The sequence below is a fragment of the Dipodomys spectabilis genome, unplaced genomic scaffold (genome assembly GCF_019054845.1).
Source record: "Dipodomys spectabilis isolate Male_0828 unplaced genomic scaffold, ASM1905484v1 ptg000286l, whole genome shotgun sequence".
NCBI lineage: Eukaryota > Metazoa > Chordata > Mammalia > Rodentia > Heteromyidae > Dipodomys > Dipodomys spectabilis.
Window position 1 is genome coordinate 490,138 of NW_024870963.1, and position 15,668 is coordinate 505,805.

Consider the following 15,668-nt stretch of genomic DNA (forward strand, 5'->3'; position numbering starts at 1 on the left):
TGGGCTTTGTCCAGCTTTTTTGCTTAAGGCTAGAGCTCTCCCACTTCAGCTACAGCTCCACTTCTGGCTTTTTTTTTGCTGGTTAATTGGAGATAAGAGCTTCAAGGACTTACTTGCTCCAAATGGCTTTGAATCATGATCTTCAGACCTCAGCCTCCTCAGTAGCTAAAATTACAGGCATGAGCCACAGGCACCTGGCTATTTTTTTCCATTTTAAAAGTAGTTATTATAAAAGTGATATATAGAGGGGATACAGTTACATAAATTAGGCAAAAAAAAGTACATTTCTTTTTGAACAATATTACCCCTTCCCTTGTTCTTTTTCCCCCTCCTATCCACACCCCCTTTTTTTTTTTATATCATTTCTATGTGTTTATTTTATTGCTATAGTTTCTCACTGTGTTGCCAGGCTGGTCTCAAATTTCTGAGTGAAAGTGCTCCTCCCAGTTCCACCCACCATTACCTGGGACTACACAGGCCAATGCCACCAAACTGATACTTTTTTCTTTTTTTTTTTTCTGGGAAGATTTTTTTTTTAATTGTGAAAAAACTGTACAGAGGGGTTACAATTACATGGGCAAGATAATGAGTACATTTTTTGGGGGGGTTCTGGTCGTGGGGCCTGAACTCTGGGCTTGGGCGCTGTCCCTCAGCTCTTTAGCTCAAGGCTAGCGCTCTACCACTTGAGCCATAGTGCCACTTCTGGCTTTTTTCTTTTTACTTATGTGGTGCTGAAGAATCAAACCCAGGGCCTCGAGCATGCAAGGCAAGCACTCTAACACTGAGCCACCTTCCCAGCCGGTGAGTACATTTCTTATCAAGCATTGTAGCCTCCTCCTTTGTTTCCCCTTCCCATCCCTTCCAAGCCTCCTCTCCCTCCCCCCCCACCCCGCCCAATACTTTTCTATTTCAAGGAAAATATCACAACATCACAATATTTGATTGTTCTATACACTGTGTAAACTATTAGCTTCAGATAATTCATAGTTTAAATATTAGATTGTGTTGTATTCCTTTTGAGGACAATTTATCTTTGCAAAGCTGTTTTTAGGAGATCCCTTAGATAAGAACTAAGTATCGTAAAACTCAGCACAGAACATGCTGTTAAGTGACTGTACCCACTCTGTACATCAGAAACCATTTGGGAAGGGGCTGGGAAGGTGGCTCAGTGGTAGAGTGCTTGCCTTGCATGCATGAGGCCCTGGGTTCGATTCCCCAGCACCACATAAGCAAAAAGAAAGCCGGAGGTAGTGCTGTGGCTCAAGTGGTAGCCTTGAGCTGAAGAGCTGAGGGGCAGCGCACAGGCCCAGAGTTCAGGCTCCACAGACTGGACCCCCCCCCCCCAAAAAAAAAAAAAGAAAGAAAAAGAAACCATTTGGGAGGGGGGAAGGCTGTGTGGTGATTCATACCTATAATGCTAGCCGTTTGGAGGTAGAGATTGGGAGGACTGCAGTCCAAGGCCAGCCCAGGGAAAACTTAATGAATCTATTCCTCAAATAAGTAAAATGAATAAGGATTAGAGACAGGACTCAAGTGGTAAGAGTTTATCTTTAGTACAAGGCCTTGAGTTCAAACTCTAGTTCCAGAAAGAAAGAAAACAAACTATTTTAAATTTTATTCCTTTTTTTTGCCAGTCCTGGGGCCTGAGCATTGTCCCTGAGTCTTTCTGTGCTGAAGGCTAGCAGTCTAGCACTTGACCATAGCACCACTTCCAGCTTTTTCTGTTTATGTGTTACTAAGGAATTGAACCCAAGGCATCATGCATGCTTGGCAAGCACTCCATCACTAAGCCACCTTCCCAGCCCTTAAATTTTATTTATTATTATTACTTTTGAACTTTGGGCCTGGGTACTGTCCCTCAGCTCTACAGCTCAAGGTGAGCGCTCTACCACTTGAGCCACAGAGCCACTTCTGGTTTTCTGGTGGTTATTTGGAAATAAGAGTCTCATGGACTTTCCTTCCCTGGGCTGGCTTTGAACCGTGATCCTCAGATCTCAGCCTCCTGAGTAGCTTGAACCACCAGTGCCTGAAATTATTTTATTTTATTTTTGCTGGTCATGGGGCTTGAACTCTGAGCCTGGGCGCTGTCCCTCCACTCATCAGCTCAAGGCTAGTGCTCTACCACTTGAGCCACAATGCCATTTCCCATTTTCTGAGTGGTTTATTGGAGATTAGAGTCTGGTGGACTTGCCTGCCCCGGATGGCTTTGAACTTTGATCTTCAGATCTCAGTCTCCCGAGTAACTAGGATTACAGACGTGAGCCACCAGCACCCAACCCAAATTTTATTCTTAAATAACCGCAATAATTACTAATATGATATATGCACTTGTGGGGCACCACACAACTTCTCAAATATTAGAATGGAGCATTGCTACAGCCTTCCCCCCTCCCAAGTGGTTACTGAGTTGTTGGGAACCAGCAACTGGAAAAGCAACATTAAAAAATAAATAAATAAACAAAACAGCAAAAAAAAAAGCGGTTAGGTATTTCTGTTGATCTAGAGGTAGTATGAAGAATTGTTGAGATAATATGTACACTGTGAACTGAGAAACTGGGAACTCTGAACTCTGATGTTGAAAACAGATCAAAGTCATCATTATTTTTGGCTTGCATACATTTATGTTAGGCAGAGTACATTAAAATGAACTGAATAGATTTGAATGTCCTTAGACAAAGTAATGTTGTAATCTTGTCTTGTGCAAACTGGATTATATTTTTTAACTCTTTAAATATTTTATTTTTTATGGTTTTTATTGTAAAAATAGTGTACAGAAGAGTTACAGTTACATGAGTAAGATAATGAGTACATTTCCTATCGAGCATTGTTACCTCCTCCTTTGATTTTCCTACCATTCCTTCCCTCCCCATCTCCCTACCCCCCCCTTCACCCCCCCCTCCCCCCAAGTTGTAAAGTTCATTTTCCACATACTGTCTTGTACATCTCATTGTTACAATGGGTCATCCTGTATCCTTGTTTCAGCATTTTGTTATTTCCCTTCCCCTCCCCAAATTAGAAAACTGTAAATACAAGATGCAGGACATGGACATAAAATATAGTGGGGGAAGAACATACAAGAGAAACAAAAAAAATCACGTAGTACATTTTAGATACATTAAAAACAATAGCAAGAAAGAAAAAACAAATTTCTGAACTAGGGTTTAATTTCTGGGCCTTCTTGTTCTACCACTTGAGCCATGCCCCAGACTTTTTTTCAGATAATTTTTTTTTCTGAGCATTTTTACACCTACAACCTCCTGAGTAACTTGAACTACATCTGTGAGCCAACATATCCAGCTTGTTTGTTTACTTTTTATTTATTTATTTTTATATTATTTGTAATGGTCCTGGGGCTTGAACTCAGGATCTGGCTGCTCTCTCTTTTTTGTTTTTGGGTCCGGTTGTAGGGCCTGAACTGTAAGGCCTGGGTGCTGTCCCTTAGCTCTTCAGCTCAGGGCTAGCACTCTACCACTTGAGCCACAGCACCACTTCCGGCTTTTTTTCATTTTGCTTATGTGGTGCTGAGGAATTGAACCCAGGGCCTCTGGCATGCAAGGCAAGCGCTCTACCACTGAGCCACCTTCCCAGCCCATGGCTGCTCTCTCTTATCTCTGCTCAAGGTTAGTAACGTGGTTTCATTTTCATGTGTGTGTGTGTGTGTGTGTGTGTGTGTGTGTGTGTGTATGTGTGTGTGTCTTTAATTGGAGATAAGAGTCTCCTGGATTTTACTGCTTGGGCTGGCTTTAAACCACAATCGTCAAACCTCAGTCTCCTGAGTAGCTAGAATTACAGGTGTCCACTGGCACCTGGCTTGGGCCTAATTCTTTATATGATAATTTTTTGCTCTACAGCTATTATTTCACTCTTATCTCCACAGAATAACAGTTCTGTCCCGTGATTGATGTTCATTAAACATTTGTTAAATGAATTCAAGCAAGAGGGCTGGAAAACTGGTTCTACTCAAGGTGGTGAGTAAAGTACCAGGCAGTGCTGAGTTTAATAGAGGGAACAGGCAGAGGATTGCAATAGCTAAGCAAGGACTCTTGGTATGAGATAGGGTTAGGTTTGTAAGTGTGGAAGTAGGAAGAACTGAATTTCTGCAAGCATGTTATATTGTGTAATTCTAGAAAAAAAATTGTAATTTTATTTCAGCAACTTTTTTCTTGGCAGGGGTCTTTTTCCAGTTTTCAGAATTCCTTGAATCCAGTACTGTGCACCTACCTACTCAACCTGTCTCTATCCTGTCTGTGCCTAAGTCCCTAAGAATTCTTTTGCTAGAACTTTTATCTCCACATCTGGATCTGATGAGTTTCCCCAAATCCTGCGATCTCCAAACCATCACTCTTGTCAGTGCAACCCTGTTTCCTTTGTATAGAGCTAGCAACACAGATACTGGCTCAATTCATTTTTTAAAAATAGCTATATTAATTGTTTCAAGGGTTTTCACCGAGGTATTTCCAGACTCATATTTATTGTACTTTGATTAGGCCAACTCCCTCTATTGTGACTCATTTCATTTTATTCTAGAGTTGCATGATCTAAAGTCTGAACATTTTTCTTTTTAAATTTTTTAGAGTTGGCGGTAGACACCGCCCTGAATTGGCGTTGCAGATTAGACAGTTCGTAGGTTTGGCACCTTTCTGGCCCTGTTCCTCATGGGCCACCAAGGATGGAAAGCCCAGCCCTGAGAACCGGAACTCGTGCAGAATGAAACGCTGGACACGCCTGGATGCGGGGGTGGGGGGGGTTGGGGGGAGGGGCGAGGGTCAGGCTGGTAGAAGAACTCTGGTTGGGTTTACGCCTGGGCCCTGAGGACGCTGAATCAGGGTGTGTCTCCATGGAGACAGGGCCGGCCCGCGAGCTCTTCTGCCATTGGCTGACAGCTCCGGGACTAGGACTATAAAGCAGCGCCTGGAGATCCGCACACTTAACTGTGTGGAGCAGATCCAGTGCCGCGCCGCGCAGCTCTGCACAGCGGAGCGGAACGGCACAGAGCCGAAGGGAGCAGCATCTGCCTGGTCATGGAGGACCGGTAGGGCGGGCACCGGGCCAGGGTTATCTCCAAGGACCCTGGGGAGGGGAAATGGCTGTTGCTGAGACCTGGGAACTTGGCTTTCTGGGCCCCTATAGTCCCGGGAGGAAGCGTTAGCCTTAGAGATACCGGGAGGCCTGGCACGGAGCCTGGTGTCAGGGTCAGGGCGACAGGATGGCAGGGCGGCCAGCGCGGGCAGGAGCATGGCAGGGCGGCCAGCGCGGGCGGGAGCACGCGGGAAGGGAGTCGCGCTGGCGGCGCCAGAGCAGGAAGGAAGGGGACCGGTTGCGCGGCGTGAGCCACTCCTAAAAGCAACTTGTGTCCGTGTGTGCAGTGTCTTAAGGGTGCCAGAGGACAGCCTGGCTGACCACCTACTCCGCTCCGGGGGAGACTCCTCTGCCTACGTGAACCCCCAGCCTATGGGTCTAGGGAAAGGCAGGTTCTTTGGGGCCCAAATTCCAAATTCCTCCTTTATTCGAAAGTACTCGCTTCTTTTGGCAGCTCCTTCCTTCCCTCCAGATTGAGTGCGATTAACCAGTTGCAAATGGAGAAAAGTATTCTTTGGGCAGGTATTCGTGAAACCAATGAAAAGGTGGCTAGACATCCACTTCCTTTTATTTACCTGCCCCTCTTGGTGATGTTATCTTCAGTCCCTCCCCTACTCCCTCCTTCTCACCTCTCCTGTCCCCCCCCACCCCCCCCATCTTTCCTTGGCTTGAACTCAGGGCCTGGGTGTCCAATTAGCTTTTTTCGATCAAGGTTGACACTCTAGCACAGCTCTTTAGTGTTAATTGGAGATAAGAGCTCCACAGATAAGGCTTCGAACCACCATCTTCAGATCTCAGCTTCCTGAGTGGCTAGAATTACGGGTTCCTGTCTTCATTTATTTCTGCTTTTTTTTTTTTTTTGGCCAGTCCTAGGGCTTGAACTCAGGGCCTAGGCACTGTTGCTGAGCCTCTTTGTGCTCAAGGCTAGCATTCTACCACTTGAGCCACAGCACCCCTTCCAACTTTTTCTGTTTATATGGTACTGAGTATGCTAGGCAAGCACTCTACCACTGAGCCACATTCCCAGCCCCTGTCTTCATTTCTTTCTTTACCGGTTTATTACCATAGGTGGGGAACCACCTATGGCTGTATTGCCCCCACCCCCACCCCCTCCCATCACCTAGCTCCTTTGCTGAGGGTGGCCTGGTGTATTATGCAGTTTTGTCTGTTTTCCTCCACGTGGCCTCAAGACTATCTAATGAGTGCCTGGGACTATAGGTGTGCCCCAACCCAAGCTTCTGCTTGAATTAAATGTGCTCTGGAAGCCTCCTTAGTTCAGTTTTGTTACATCTCAATTTCATCATGGAGATAGCAATCTTAATCTTTTCAGAAGGATGTGATGGAATTTACCTGGAACTGTGAAGAAAGTTTCTGGGTATTCCTATGAATGTTGTAGAGTTTCTGGGTAAGTGTATGGTACTGTTAGCTCCCTAAAGGGCAAAGGGAGAAAGAAAGGAGTAGGCAGAGAAGGAAAGCAGAAGCAGGTGGGGAAAGCAGGAGAAAAAGGTCAAGGTCCACACATGTAACAGAGCCATAGGTCTTTGGAGCCCCTTCAAAAGTATTTTAAACTTGTTTTTTCATTTGTTTGTTTTGCTGTGATGCAAATTCCTAGTACTTGCTAAGTGCTAGGTCAGGTGTTACATTGAGTTATACTTCTAGCAGTAATTTTTTTTTTTTTTTTGATTGGTTGTGGGGCTTGAACTCTGGGTCTGGGCGTTGTCCCTCAGTTCTTCAGCTCAAGGTGAGCACTCTACCATTTGAGCCACAGGCCACTTCCAGTTTTCTGGTGGTTAGTTGGAGAGAAGAGTCTCACAGGCTTTTCTGCCCGGGCTGGCTTTGAACCGCGACCCTCAGATCTCAGACTCCTGAGTAGCTAGGATTACAGGCGTGAGCCATCAGCACCCAGCAAACAGTAATTTTTTTTTTTATCTGTAGGAGTAAGTCTAGAATTTTGTTTTTAATTTTCTGGTACAGCTAGCTGGCACACTGCCATTTGGGCTATATCTCCAGTCTTGCTGTTTTGCTGGATAGTTGGAGATGAACTCTTCTGTCTGGGCTGTTTTTAACTTTTGATCCTTCAAGCTTCAGCCTCCAGAGTAGCAAGGAGTATATATTACAGGCCACCACACTTGTAATACAACAACAAAAACAACAACAACAAATATATGTACTTATATATAATATAATATTATAATTATTATTGTTTTGGTGCCAGGGCTTGGGTACTGTTCCTAAGCTTCTGTTCCTAAGCTTCTTGTGCTCAAGGCTAGTGCTCTACCACTCGAGGCACAGCTCTATCTGGCTGCTTGCCTAAGCTGGCTTCAAACCTTGATCCTTAGATCTCAGTCTCCTGAGTAGGTAGGATTATAAGTGTAAGTTACCTGTGCCAGCTTAATTTGTACTTTAAGCAAGTCTGATTATAATTTATACAATCAGTCCTAATTTAACCTTTGATAACAAATGCAGATTTGGTCAGCTTTTCCTGCAATAGTAGTCTCTGGTCTTGAGTATCTCTGTAATACTATATGATAAGGGTCTGTATGAGCCTGAGAATCCCAGAAGTAGGGATCTAGGAGAGTTCACATTGCCTTTCCTTTCCTTTTTAAAATTTTCCTTCTTTCTTCTCTCCCTCCCTCCTGATTCCCCCATCCCCCTGCCCTTTTGTGCCAGTACTGTTGAACTTAGGACCTTGCTTGGCTTGGTTTCTGTGCTCAAGGCTGGTATGCTACTACTTGCCAAACCTCCACTCCTAGCTTTTTGCTGGTTAATTAGAGTTGAGTCTCATGGACTTTTATTCAGGTCTGAAATTAAACCTTGATTCTCAGACCTCAGCCTCCTGAGTAATAAGAATTATAGGCCTGAGCAACTAACACTTGGCTCGTTCTAACGCTTTCTTTTTTTTCTCCCTCCCTCCTCTCCCTCCCTCCCTTCCTTCCTTCCTTCCTTCCTTCCTTCCTTCCTTCCTTCCTTCCTTCCTTCCTTCCTTCCTTCCTTCCTTCCTTCCTTCTTTCCTTTCTTCCTTGCTTCCTTCTTTCCTTCCTCCCTCCCATCTCCCCCCTCTCCTATTTTTTTGAAACAGTAACGTGCCCAGGCTGAGCTGGAACTACATATGCAGCCCAAGCTGACTTCAAACTTGTGATTCTCAGGCTGTAGTCTCCTATTACTTTTCTTGCTAACTAAAAAATCTAGCACTAAGAGCTTTCCTAAAGTCCCAGCTAGGTGGGAGAAGTCAAGAAATTCAAGATTAGTATGGAGAGCATAGAGAAATGCTGCTTGAAATGAAAACAGTATACAAGTAAAGAAAAGCTAGGGCTGGGGCTGTGGTGAATGTGTTTACCTTGTCTGGGAGGTCCTGCATTTGATCTCTAGCACTAACTAACAATTTAGCTCTCTTAATATTTAGTTGAGGAAGGAGCTATTGGATGAGGACCCAAAAGAGGATTGGGTTTATTCCTGCCTTCAGGAATAATAGCTATATTTTTGAATGTCCTTAGGGAATTGGTAGCTAAGGAAGATTGTATCTTTGCTCTCAATAAAGTTTTCATTCCATTCTCCTTAGATTAAATCTCATTGACTTGATTATTTCATTGTAGTCCTCTGGAATATCTTTAAATCTTTTACATAAGGAATATTAACCTAGCTGGGTGCTGGTGGCTCACACCTGCAATCCTAGCTGCTCAGGAGGCTGAGATCTGAGGATCATAGTTTGAAGCCAGCCCAGACAGGAAAGTCCATGAGACTGATCTCCAGTTAACCACCAGAAAACCAGAAGTGGTGCTGTGGCTCAAGTGGTAAATGCTCTCCTTGAGCGAAAAAACTGGAACAGTGCCCAAGCCCAGAGTTCAAGCCCCTGGACTGACCAAAAAAAAAAAAAAAAAGAATATTAACCTTCCAGTGCTCAGGGTGTATTACAGTGGTAGAACACTTGCCCATAGCATTTGGGAGCCTCTGAGTTCCATCCTTAACGCCACAAAAATAAGAACAAAATATGCCAGTGTTAACTGTATGCATTTTGAGGTTGTTAGTGGAAACGTTTCATTCGCTTTTGCCAGGCTTTAGAATGGAGGGAGCTTCATGTCAGACTTTTAGTGAGCCTTATTGAAATGCAAGGGGCTGTGGATGGGTTGGTTAACAGACTTTCCCTGCTCCTTCTTAAAGCACCATGATGAACCATGATGCTTCAGCCTTTCTGCACTGAAGGTCTTCTGTGTTGCCCTTGGAATAACAGCAAAATTTATTTTGCTTTTTGTTTTATCCCCTAGCTTCACATATGAAGATTATCAGAAGACTGCAGAATGGCTTCGCTCTCAAACCAAGCACCGACCTCAAGTGGCAGTGATCTGTGGCTCTGGGTTAGGAGGTCTGACTGATAAATTAACTGAGGCCCAGACCTTTGAGTACACTGAGATACCCAATTTTCCCCAAAGCACAGGTACTTGCAAAAGGGTACAGGGGATGGAATTGAGGGACATTGGTAGAATTCTGTGAAATCCAACTAAGGAAGACAAAAGGCTGAGAGCCAGTATCTCATACCTTTATTCCTAGCTGGACAAGAGGCTGAGATCTGAGGATCACAGTTCAAAGCCATCTTGAGTGGGAAAAGTCCATGAGACTCTTATCTTCAATTAACCAGCAAAAAAACTAGAAGGTATGGGTCAAGCACCAGCCTTGAGTGAAGAAGTTCAGGGATAATGTCCAGGCTCTGAGTTCAAACACCAGGAGAGAAAGCGAGAGAGGGAGTGAAGGAGAGAGGGGAGAGGGAAAGAGGGGGGAGAGGGGAGAGGGAAAGAGGGGGGAGAGGGGAGAGAGAGAGAGAGGGGAGAGAGAGAGAGAATGAATCACAATGACTTCAGAAAGAATATCCCCTGAAATCCCATAATAACCTGGGCACATGTGTCAGACTATGAAGACTCCTTTCGTGTGCTTACTGATTTAGAGCTTTTTGAAGCTGTATAATAGCTTTCCTTACATGGTGTCTCTTTCCATCTACCAGCACCATCTACACACCCCTCATTTCCTCTAGCCTGTAGCTTAAATGAAAAAAGCAGTGCCTATAGTATCAAGCTCCAGGACTAACAAAAAGGAAAAAGAAAGAAAGAAAAAAGAATATTATCCTCCCAGTGCTAAGGGTATATTACAATGGTAGAGCACTTGCCCATAGCATTTGGGAGGCTCTGAGTTCCATCCGTAGTACACAAAAATAAAACAAAGTCAGGCTTCTTTCCAATCAGTGTCTTTCTGCCACTTTCCATGTAACTCTAGCCCCAGGTCTAGGCACATGCAGGTGCACAACAACAACACACAGACCAACATTTTGTGTGTGTGTGTGTGTATGCATGCATGCATGCATGCATGCATACCAGCGCTAAGGTACTAAGACTTGAACTCAGGGCCTTGCACTCTTGCTTAGCTTTTTTCACTTAAGGTTGCCACTCAAGTACTTGACTCACAGCTGGTTAGTTAAGAGATTGGAGTCAGGGATTTTTTTTCTGCCCAGGCTGGCCTAAAGCCTTGATCCTCAGATCTCAGTATTGAGTAGCTAGGATTACAGGTGAGAGCTACCATTGAGCACTTGGCTAGATCATGCATTAATATAAAATCTGAGTAATAGCCTCTGGAAAGAGAAAAGGGTAGATTCTCTCCTGGTACAGTTGTTTTCAGCAGATTCTGAAGATAGCCTGTCTAGAATTTAACAGCAGCCAGAAAGCTCCTATGCTAAAATTTAGAAAGGGGCCAGGAGAAACAGGGTCAAGTAAGTACAGGAAAGGTAGTTTATTTGTTTGGCTTTTTCTCAAATATCTTTTTCCTTGGTTTATTTATTAATTTTTAGATTCCTTTCTTTTTCCCTGGAGAGTTAATACTTTTATTTATTTTTTTGGTTGGTCCTGTGGGGCTTGAGCACTATCCCTCAGTTCTTCAGCTCATGGCGAGTGCTCTACCACTTGAGCCACAGTGCCACTTCTGATTTTCTAGTGGTTTATTGGAGATAAGAGTCTTACAGACTTTCCTGCTCGGGCTGGCTTTGAACCTTGATCCTCAGATCTCAGTTTCCTGAGTAGCTAGGATTACAGGTGTGAGCCACCGGTTAGAATTAATACTTTTAATGAAATAATAAAATCCCTTTGGAGCAATTCTAGGAGATTAGAGAAGGGAGAGGTGTGGGAACAGGAGTTAGAGGAAAAAAATGAAAAGAAAGGAGGGGAAGGCAAGGGAAGGCGTAGTTCTCTAAGGGAGATAGAAGTGACATTGGCTTCAATGCCACTGCCTCCAGTGACAGGGCACTGTACTAAGTGATAAGCAAGTTAGTTTTATGCTTATCAACTTATTTACTTTTATATTACACTTAGGTGTTTCTAACTGTGTCATCTTTGCTCTATTGCTAGTATTTTATTTATTTGAACTTAATTATTTTAGAGGCTCCTCTATTTCTGAATGTCCATCAACATTTTCTCTTGGTTCTTGTCCCTCTCCTAGGCCAGGCATTCTCTAAGGGGATAGGTTTTCTATCTATTAGAGGAGATGAGGGACAGATGTAAAAACTCCTGTTCCCCTCATATCCCTCATGTGCCTATGTGAGCATGCATTCCCTCCTGGCTGTTGAGGAGTCATAGGGAAGGGACTTACATGATTCTTTTCTTGTTTAGTTAGCCTAATCTTTGGGAAACAGAGTTCACTTACTGGGGTGAGGAGGCACACAGTTAGCTAGGGTAATATAGAACACATTTTAAGAATTTTGAAAATTTTGTACATTAAAAATACATATAAATAAAGTGAACTGTGAAAAATAATTGACAAATTTTGGAAGATACCTATAATTATCGAATTCATTATTGCCAACTTTGTTTTTGTGCCAGTACTGTGGTTTGAAGTTGGGGCCTTGGACTTTCATATGGCCTTTTTACTCAAAGATGGTTCTCTATCACTTGAACCACAGCTTCACTTTTGGCTTCTTGGATGGTAAATTGGAGATAAGAGTCTTGGGGGTGGTCTGCCCAGACTGGCTTTGAATGGTGAGCTTCAGATCTCAGGCTCATGAGTAGCTAGGACTGCAGGTGTGAGAAACCAGCACCTAACTTATTTATTTTATTTATATATTTTTTGGTATTGACTGGGCTTAAACTTAAGGCCTCTTGTTCTGATTTAGCTTTTTCCATCAGGGCTGGTACTCTACCAGTTGAGCCATGCCTCTAGTTTGGTACTGGTTAATTGGAGATAAGATTTGGTCTGGTTCTGAACCAAGAACCCCAGATCTCAGCTTCTGGAAGCTAAGATTATAGGTGTGAGCCACCTGCACCCCAGTCCAACTTTAACAAATTTATACTTTCTTGCACTATGGTTTTCTCAATTTTTTGGAATTTTCTGCTAAAGGGCTTTCTCCCCAGAGTTTTAACCTCAAGTTGGACTGTATGATTGTGGTTGTTGGCTCTCCACTAACTTGCTATTTATTTATCAATAGTACTGGGGTTTGAACTGAAGACCTCCAATTTGCTAGGCAGGTGCTCTACTGCTGAACCATGCCTTCAATCCTCCTCAAGTTTTTTTTTTTTACCGTATTTTGTTTAATGATGTCATTACATGTTAAGCACAGTAACTAGTACCTCTTAGCAAACACTTAATGGATGTGTTTTATGCAAAAGCATAATTGCAGCTGGGTGCCAGTGGCTCACACCTGTAGTAATCCTAGCTACTCAGGAGGCTGAGATCTGAAGATCAGGATTCAAAGCCAGCCCAGGCAGGAAAGTCCATGAAAAGCTTATCTTCAATTAAACAGCCAAAGGTTGGGAATGGATCTGTGGCTCTCTGTGGTAGAGGGAGAGGGCCTTGAGTTTAAGTCCAGTCTCAGTGGGGGGAAAGCCTAATCCTTTCATTTTTCTTTGCATGTAGTTCCAGGTCATGCTGGCCGACTGGTGTTTGGGATCCTGAATGGCAGAACTTGCGTGATGATGAAGGGCAGGTTTCACATGTATGAAGGCTACCCTCTCTGGAAGGTAAATCAGGGCCATAGGACTGGTTTAATCTGAAAGAAGAGGGAAAACTTATTTGGGCTAGGTAGTTTTTTGGCCCCCTTTTTCCTTTTTTAGGATATATAATCTTCATATTTTTAGGTAAATGGGTGAAATTTTTATAATACTAGGATATGAGCTCTGGGTTGGCTCTCAACCTTGACCAAACTCTAATCTTTTTCCTTTTAAGGTGACATTCCCAATAAGGGTTTTCTGCCTCCTGGGTGTGGATACCTTGGTGGTCACAAATGCAGCTGGAGGGCTGAACCCCAAGTTTGAGGTTGGAGATATCATGCTGATCCGTGATCACATCAACTTGCCTGGTTTCTGTGGTCAGAACCCTCTCCAAGGGCCTAATGATGAACGGTATGAATCTTTGTTTCTTTGTTTTTAGATGTGTGGGGTTTAAGGGCTTATCTAGCAGATGGGGGAGAGCTCATCTAAATCCAAGTTGTGCCCTAGGTTTGGAGTTCGTTTCCCTGCCATGTCTGATGCTTATGACCGCAGTATGAGGCAGAAGGCTCTGAGCGCCTGGAAACAAATGGGGGAGCAGCGAGAGCTTCAGGAAGGGACCTATGTGATGTTGGCGGGCCCCAGCTTTGAGACTGTTGCGGAGTGTCGCCTGCTGCAGAGCCTAGGAGCAGATGCTGTTGGTGAGAAAAGGAATTTGGCTGGTGGTTTGGGTGAGGGATCTGGTAAAGTAGCTTTGATGGGAGTAGATAACAAAGTTGGACTACAAGAGGATCTGAGCCAGGCACTGGAGGCTCATTCTTTTTTGGGTCTGGTCGTGGGGCCTGAACTCTGGACCTGAGCGCTGTCCCTCAGCTCTTCAGCTCAAGGCTAGCACTCTACCACTTGAGCCATAGCACCAGTTCCGGCTTTTTAAAAATTTTTTTGGCTTATGTGGTGCTGAGGAATCGAACCCAGGGCCTCAGGCATGCAAGGCAAGTGCTCTACCACTGAGCCACCTTCCCAGCCCCTGGAGGCTCATTCTTAAAATCCTAGCCACTCTCAGAAGGCTAAGATCTGGAGAATCAGTGTGAATCCAGCTGAGGCCTGATTCATGGAAGATTATGGTTCTAAGCCAGTCCATGAGATTCCATCTTTAAGTGAAGCTGGAGGTGTGGATCAGGTGGTGAAGTTCCAGACATGAGTGAGCAAGACAAATGAGACTCTTAAGTTCAAGCCCCGGTACTCTACCAACATACACACACACACACACACACACACACACACACACACACACACACACACACACACACACACACACACACACACACACACACACACACACACAGAGAGAATTAGGGGAAAAAATAATTTGAGGTTTCTAACAGCGGCTTTCTCTTTTTCCCTGTTAGGAATGAGCACAGTGCCAGAAGTGATAGTTGCTCGACACTGTGGACTTCGAGTCTTTGGCTTCTCACTCATCACTAATAAGGTCATCATGGATTATGAAAATTTGGAGAAGGCCAATCATGAGGAAGTACTAGAGGCTGGAAAACAAGCTGCAAAGAAATTGGAACAATTTGTCTTCTTCCTTATGGACAGCATTCCTCTCCCTAGCAATACCAGCTGACCAGCTCTGGAGAGGTTTGGTGCTTTACTGACTGGATCCAAATAGCTACCACCTATTCTGGCCCCTTGCTGGAGTTGTGTGCCTCTTCCTTTAGGTAGTAGCTGGAAGGAAAGATGAGGACCATAGCCTTGACCTTCCCTTCCCCACTTGTCATCCCTAGACCATTCCAGAACACATCCTCTTGCAGAGTTGCCTTCTCAGCAGTTTGTTTGAACCTCTGCCCTGCCCTGTAACAGCTGAGCCCATGCCCTACCACACCTAGGATCTCCCCATGATTGGGTGTTCACCTTTGAACTTCTAACTTTGTGCCCTCTGATCCTGAGCAGCTCAATTCTACTTCTCTGGACCAAAGATCAGCCTAATGCCTCTTGGACTTTTATTTAGCACTGTCATGTTTTGAATAAAGAGATGAAATGTCTTCATTTTTGTGCAATTTGGGTGAAGCTAAGGCATAAACCAAGCTTGGCATGAAAGGCTATGAGACTACATGTTGGTTGGTTTGTTTTGAACTCTGAGTCTGGATACTGTCCTTTAGCTTTTTTGCTCAAAGCTGGAACTCTATCACTTGATCTATTCTCCACTTTCATCTTTTTGCTAGGACTTTCTTATCTAGGCTGGCTTTGAACTGCAGCCCTCAGATCTCAGCACACTGACTGGTTATATGTTTACTTCTCATACTAGAAGATTAAAACTGGGATAAGGAGACCAAAAGCAGTGGAAGACAGAGGAAAGTCATTGCACAACAAGGAAAGCCTGACTTCTGCATCCAACCACTTTTGAAGACCAGTCTTGTTTATGTCCCTTGCCTTCTATTTGTCTCACTTCTTCATGAATATCTGAACTTCACGGAGATCAGCAGCTACTCTATTGCCATTTCTTTACTAAGCCTCTAATTTTCTTTTCTTTTGACTACTCTTTTTCTCCCATTAGCTCATTATGCAGTCCTCTCCATCACTCCCTCCTGAGGGAGCAGTGAACAAGTACCGCTTTGTCTGCCGCCAGGCACT

The 15,668-nt window shown here is 44.1% G+C and overlaps 1 protein-coding gene across 1 annotated transcript; it reads left to right on the forward strand.

Moving 5' to 3' along the window:
- Positions 1-4,923: 4,923 nt before the first annotated feature.
- LOC122126603 (purine nucleoside phosphorylase) lies at positions 4,924-15,078 on the forward strand. The gene is made up of 6 exons (XM_042701104.1): positions 4,924-5,032; positions 9,342-9,511; positions 12,964-13,067; positions 13,273-13,448; positions 13,545-13,735; positions 14,444-15,078. The coding sequence occupies exons 1-6, from the start codon at positions 5,022-5,024 to the stop codon at positions 14,659-14,661; spliced, it is 870 nt and encodes a 289-aa protein (XP_042557038.1). The 5' UTR covers positions 4,924-5,021; the 3' UTR covers positions 14,662-15,078.
- Positions 15,079-15,668: the final 590 nt, after the last annotated feature.

What these genes read in the sequence shown, in the direction of transcription:
- LOC122126603 (XM_042701104.1), top strand. An exon ending in CAATTTTCCCCAAAGCACAG is followed by an intron (nt 9,512 to 12,963) that starts GTACTTGCAAAA and finishes CTTTGCATGTAG; the next exon opens with TTCCAGGTCATGCTGGCCGA. An exon ending in AAGGCTACCCTCTCTGGAAG is followed by an intron (nt 13,068 to 13,272) that starts GTAAATCAGGGC and finishes TTTCCTTTTAAG; the next exon opens with GTGACATTCCCAATAAGGGT.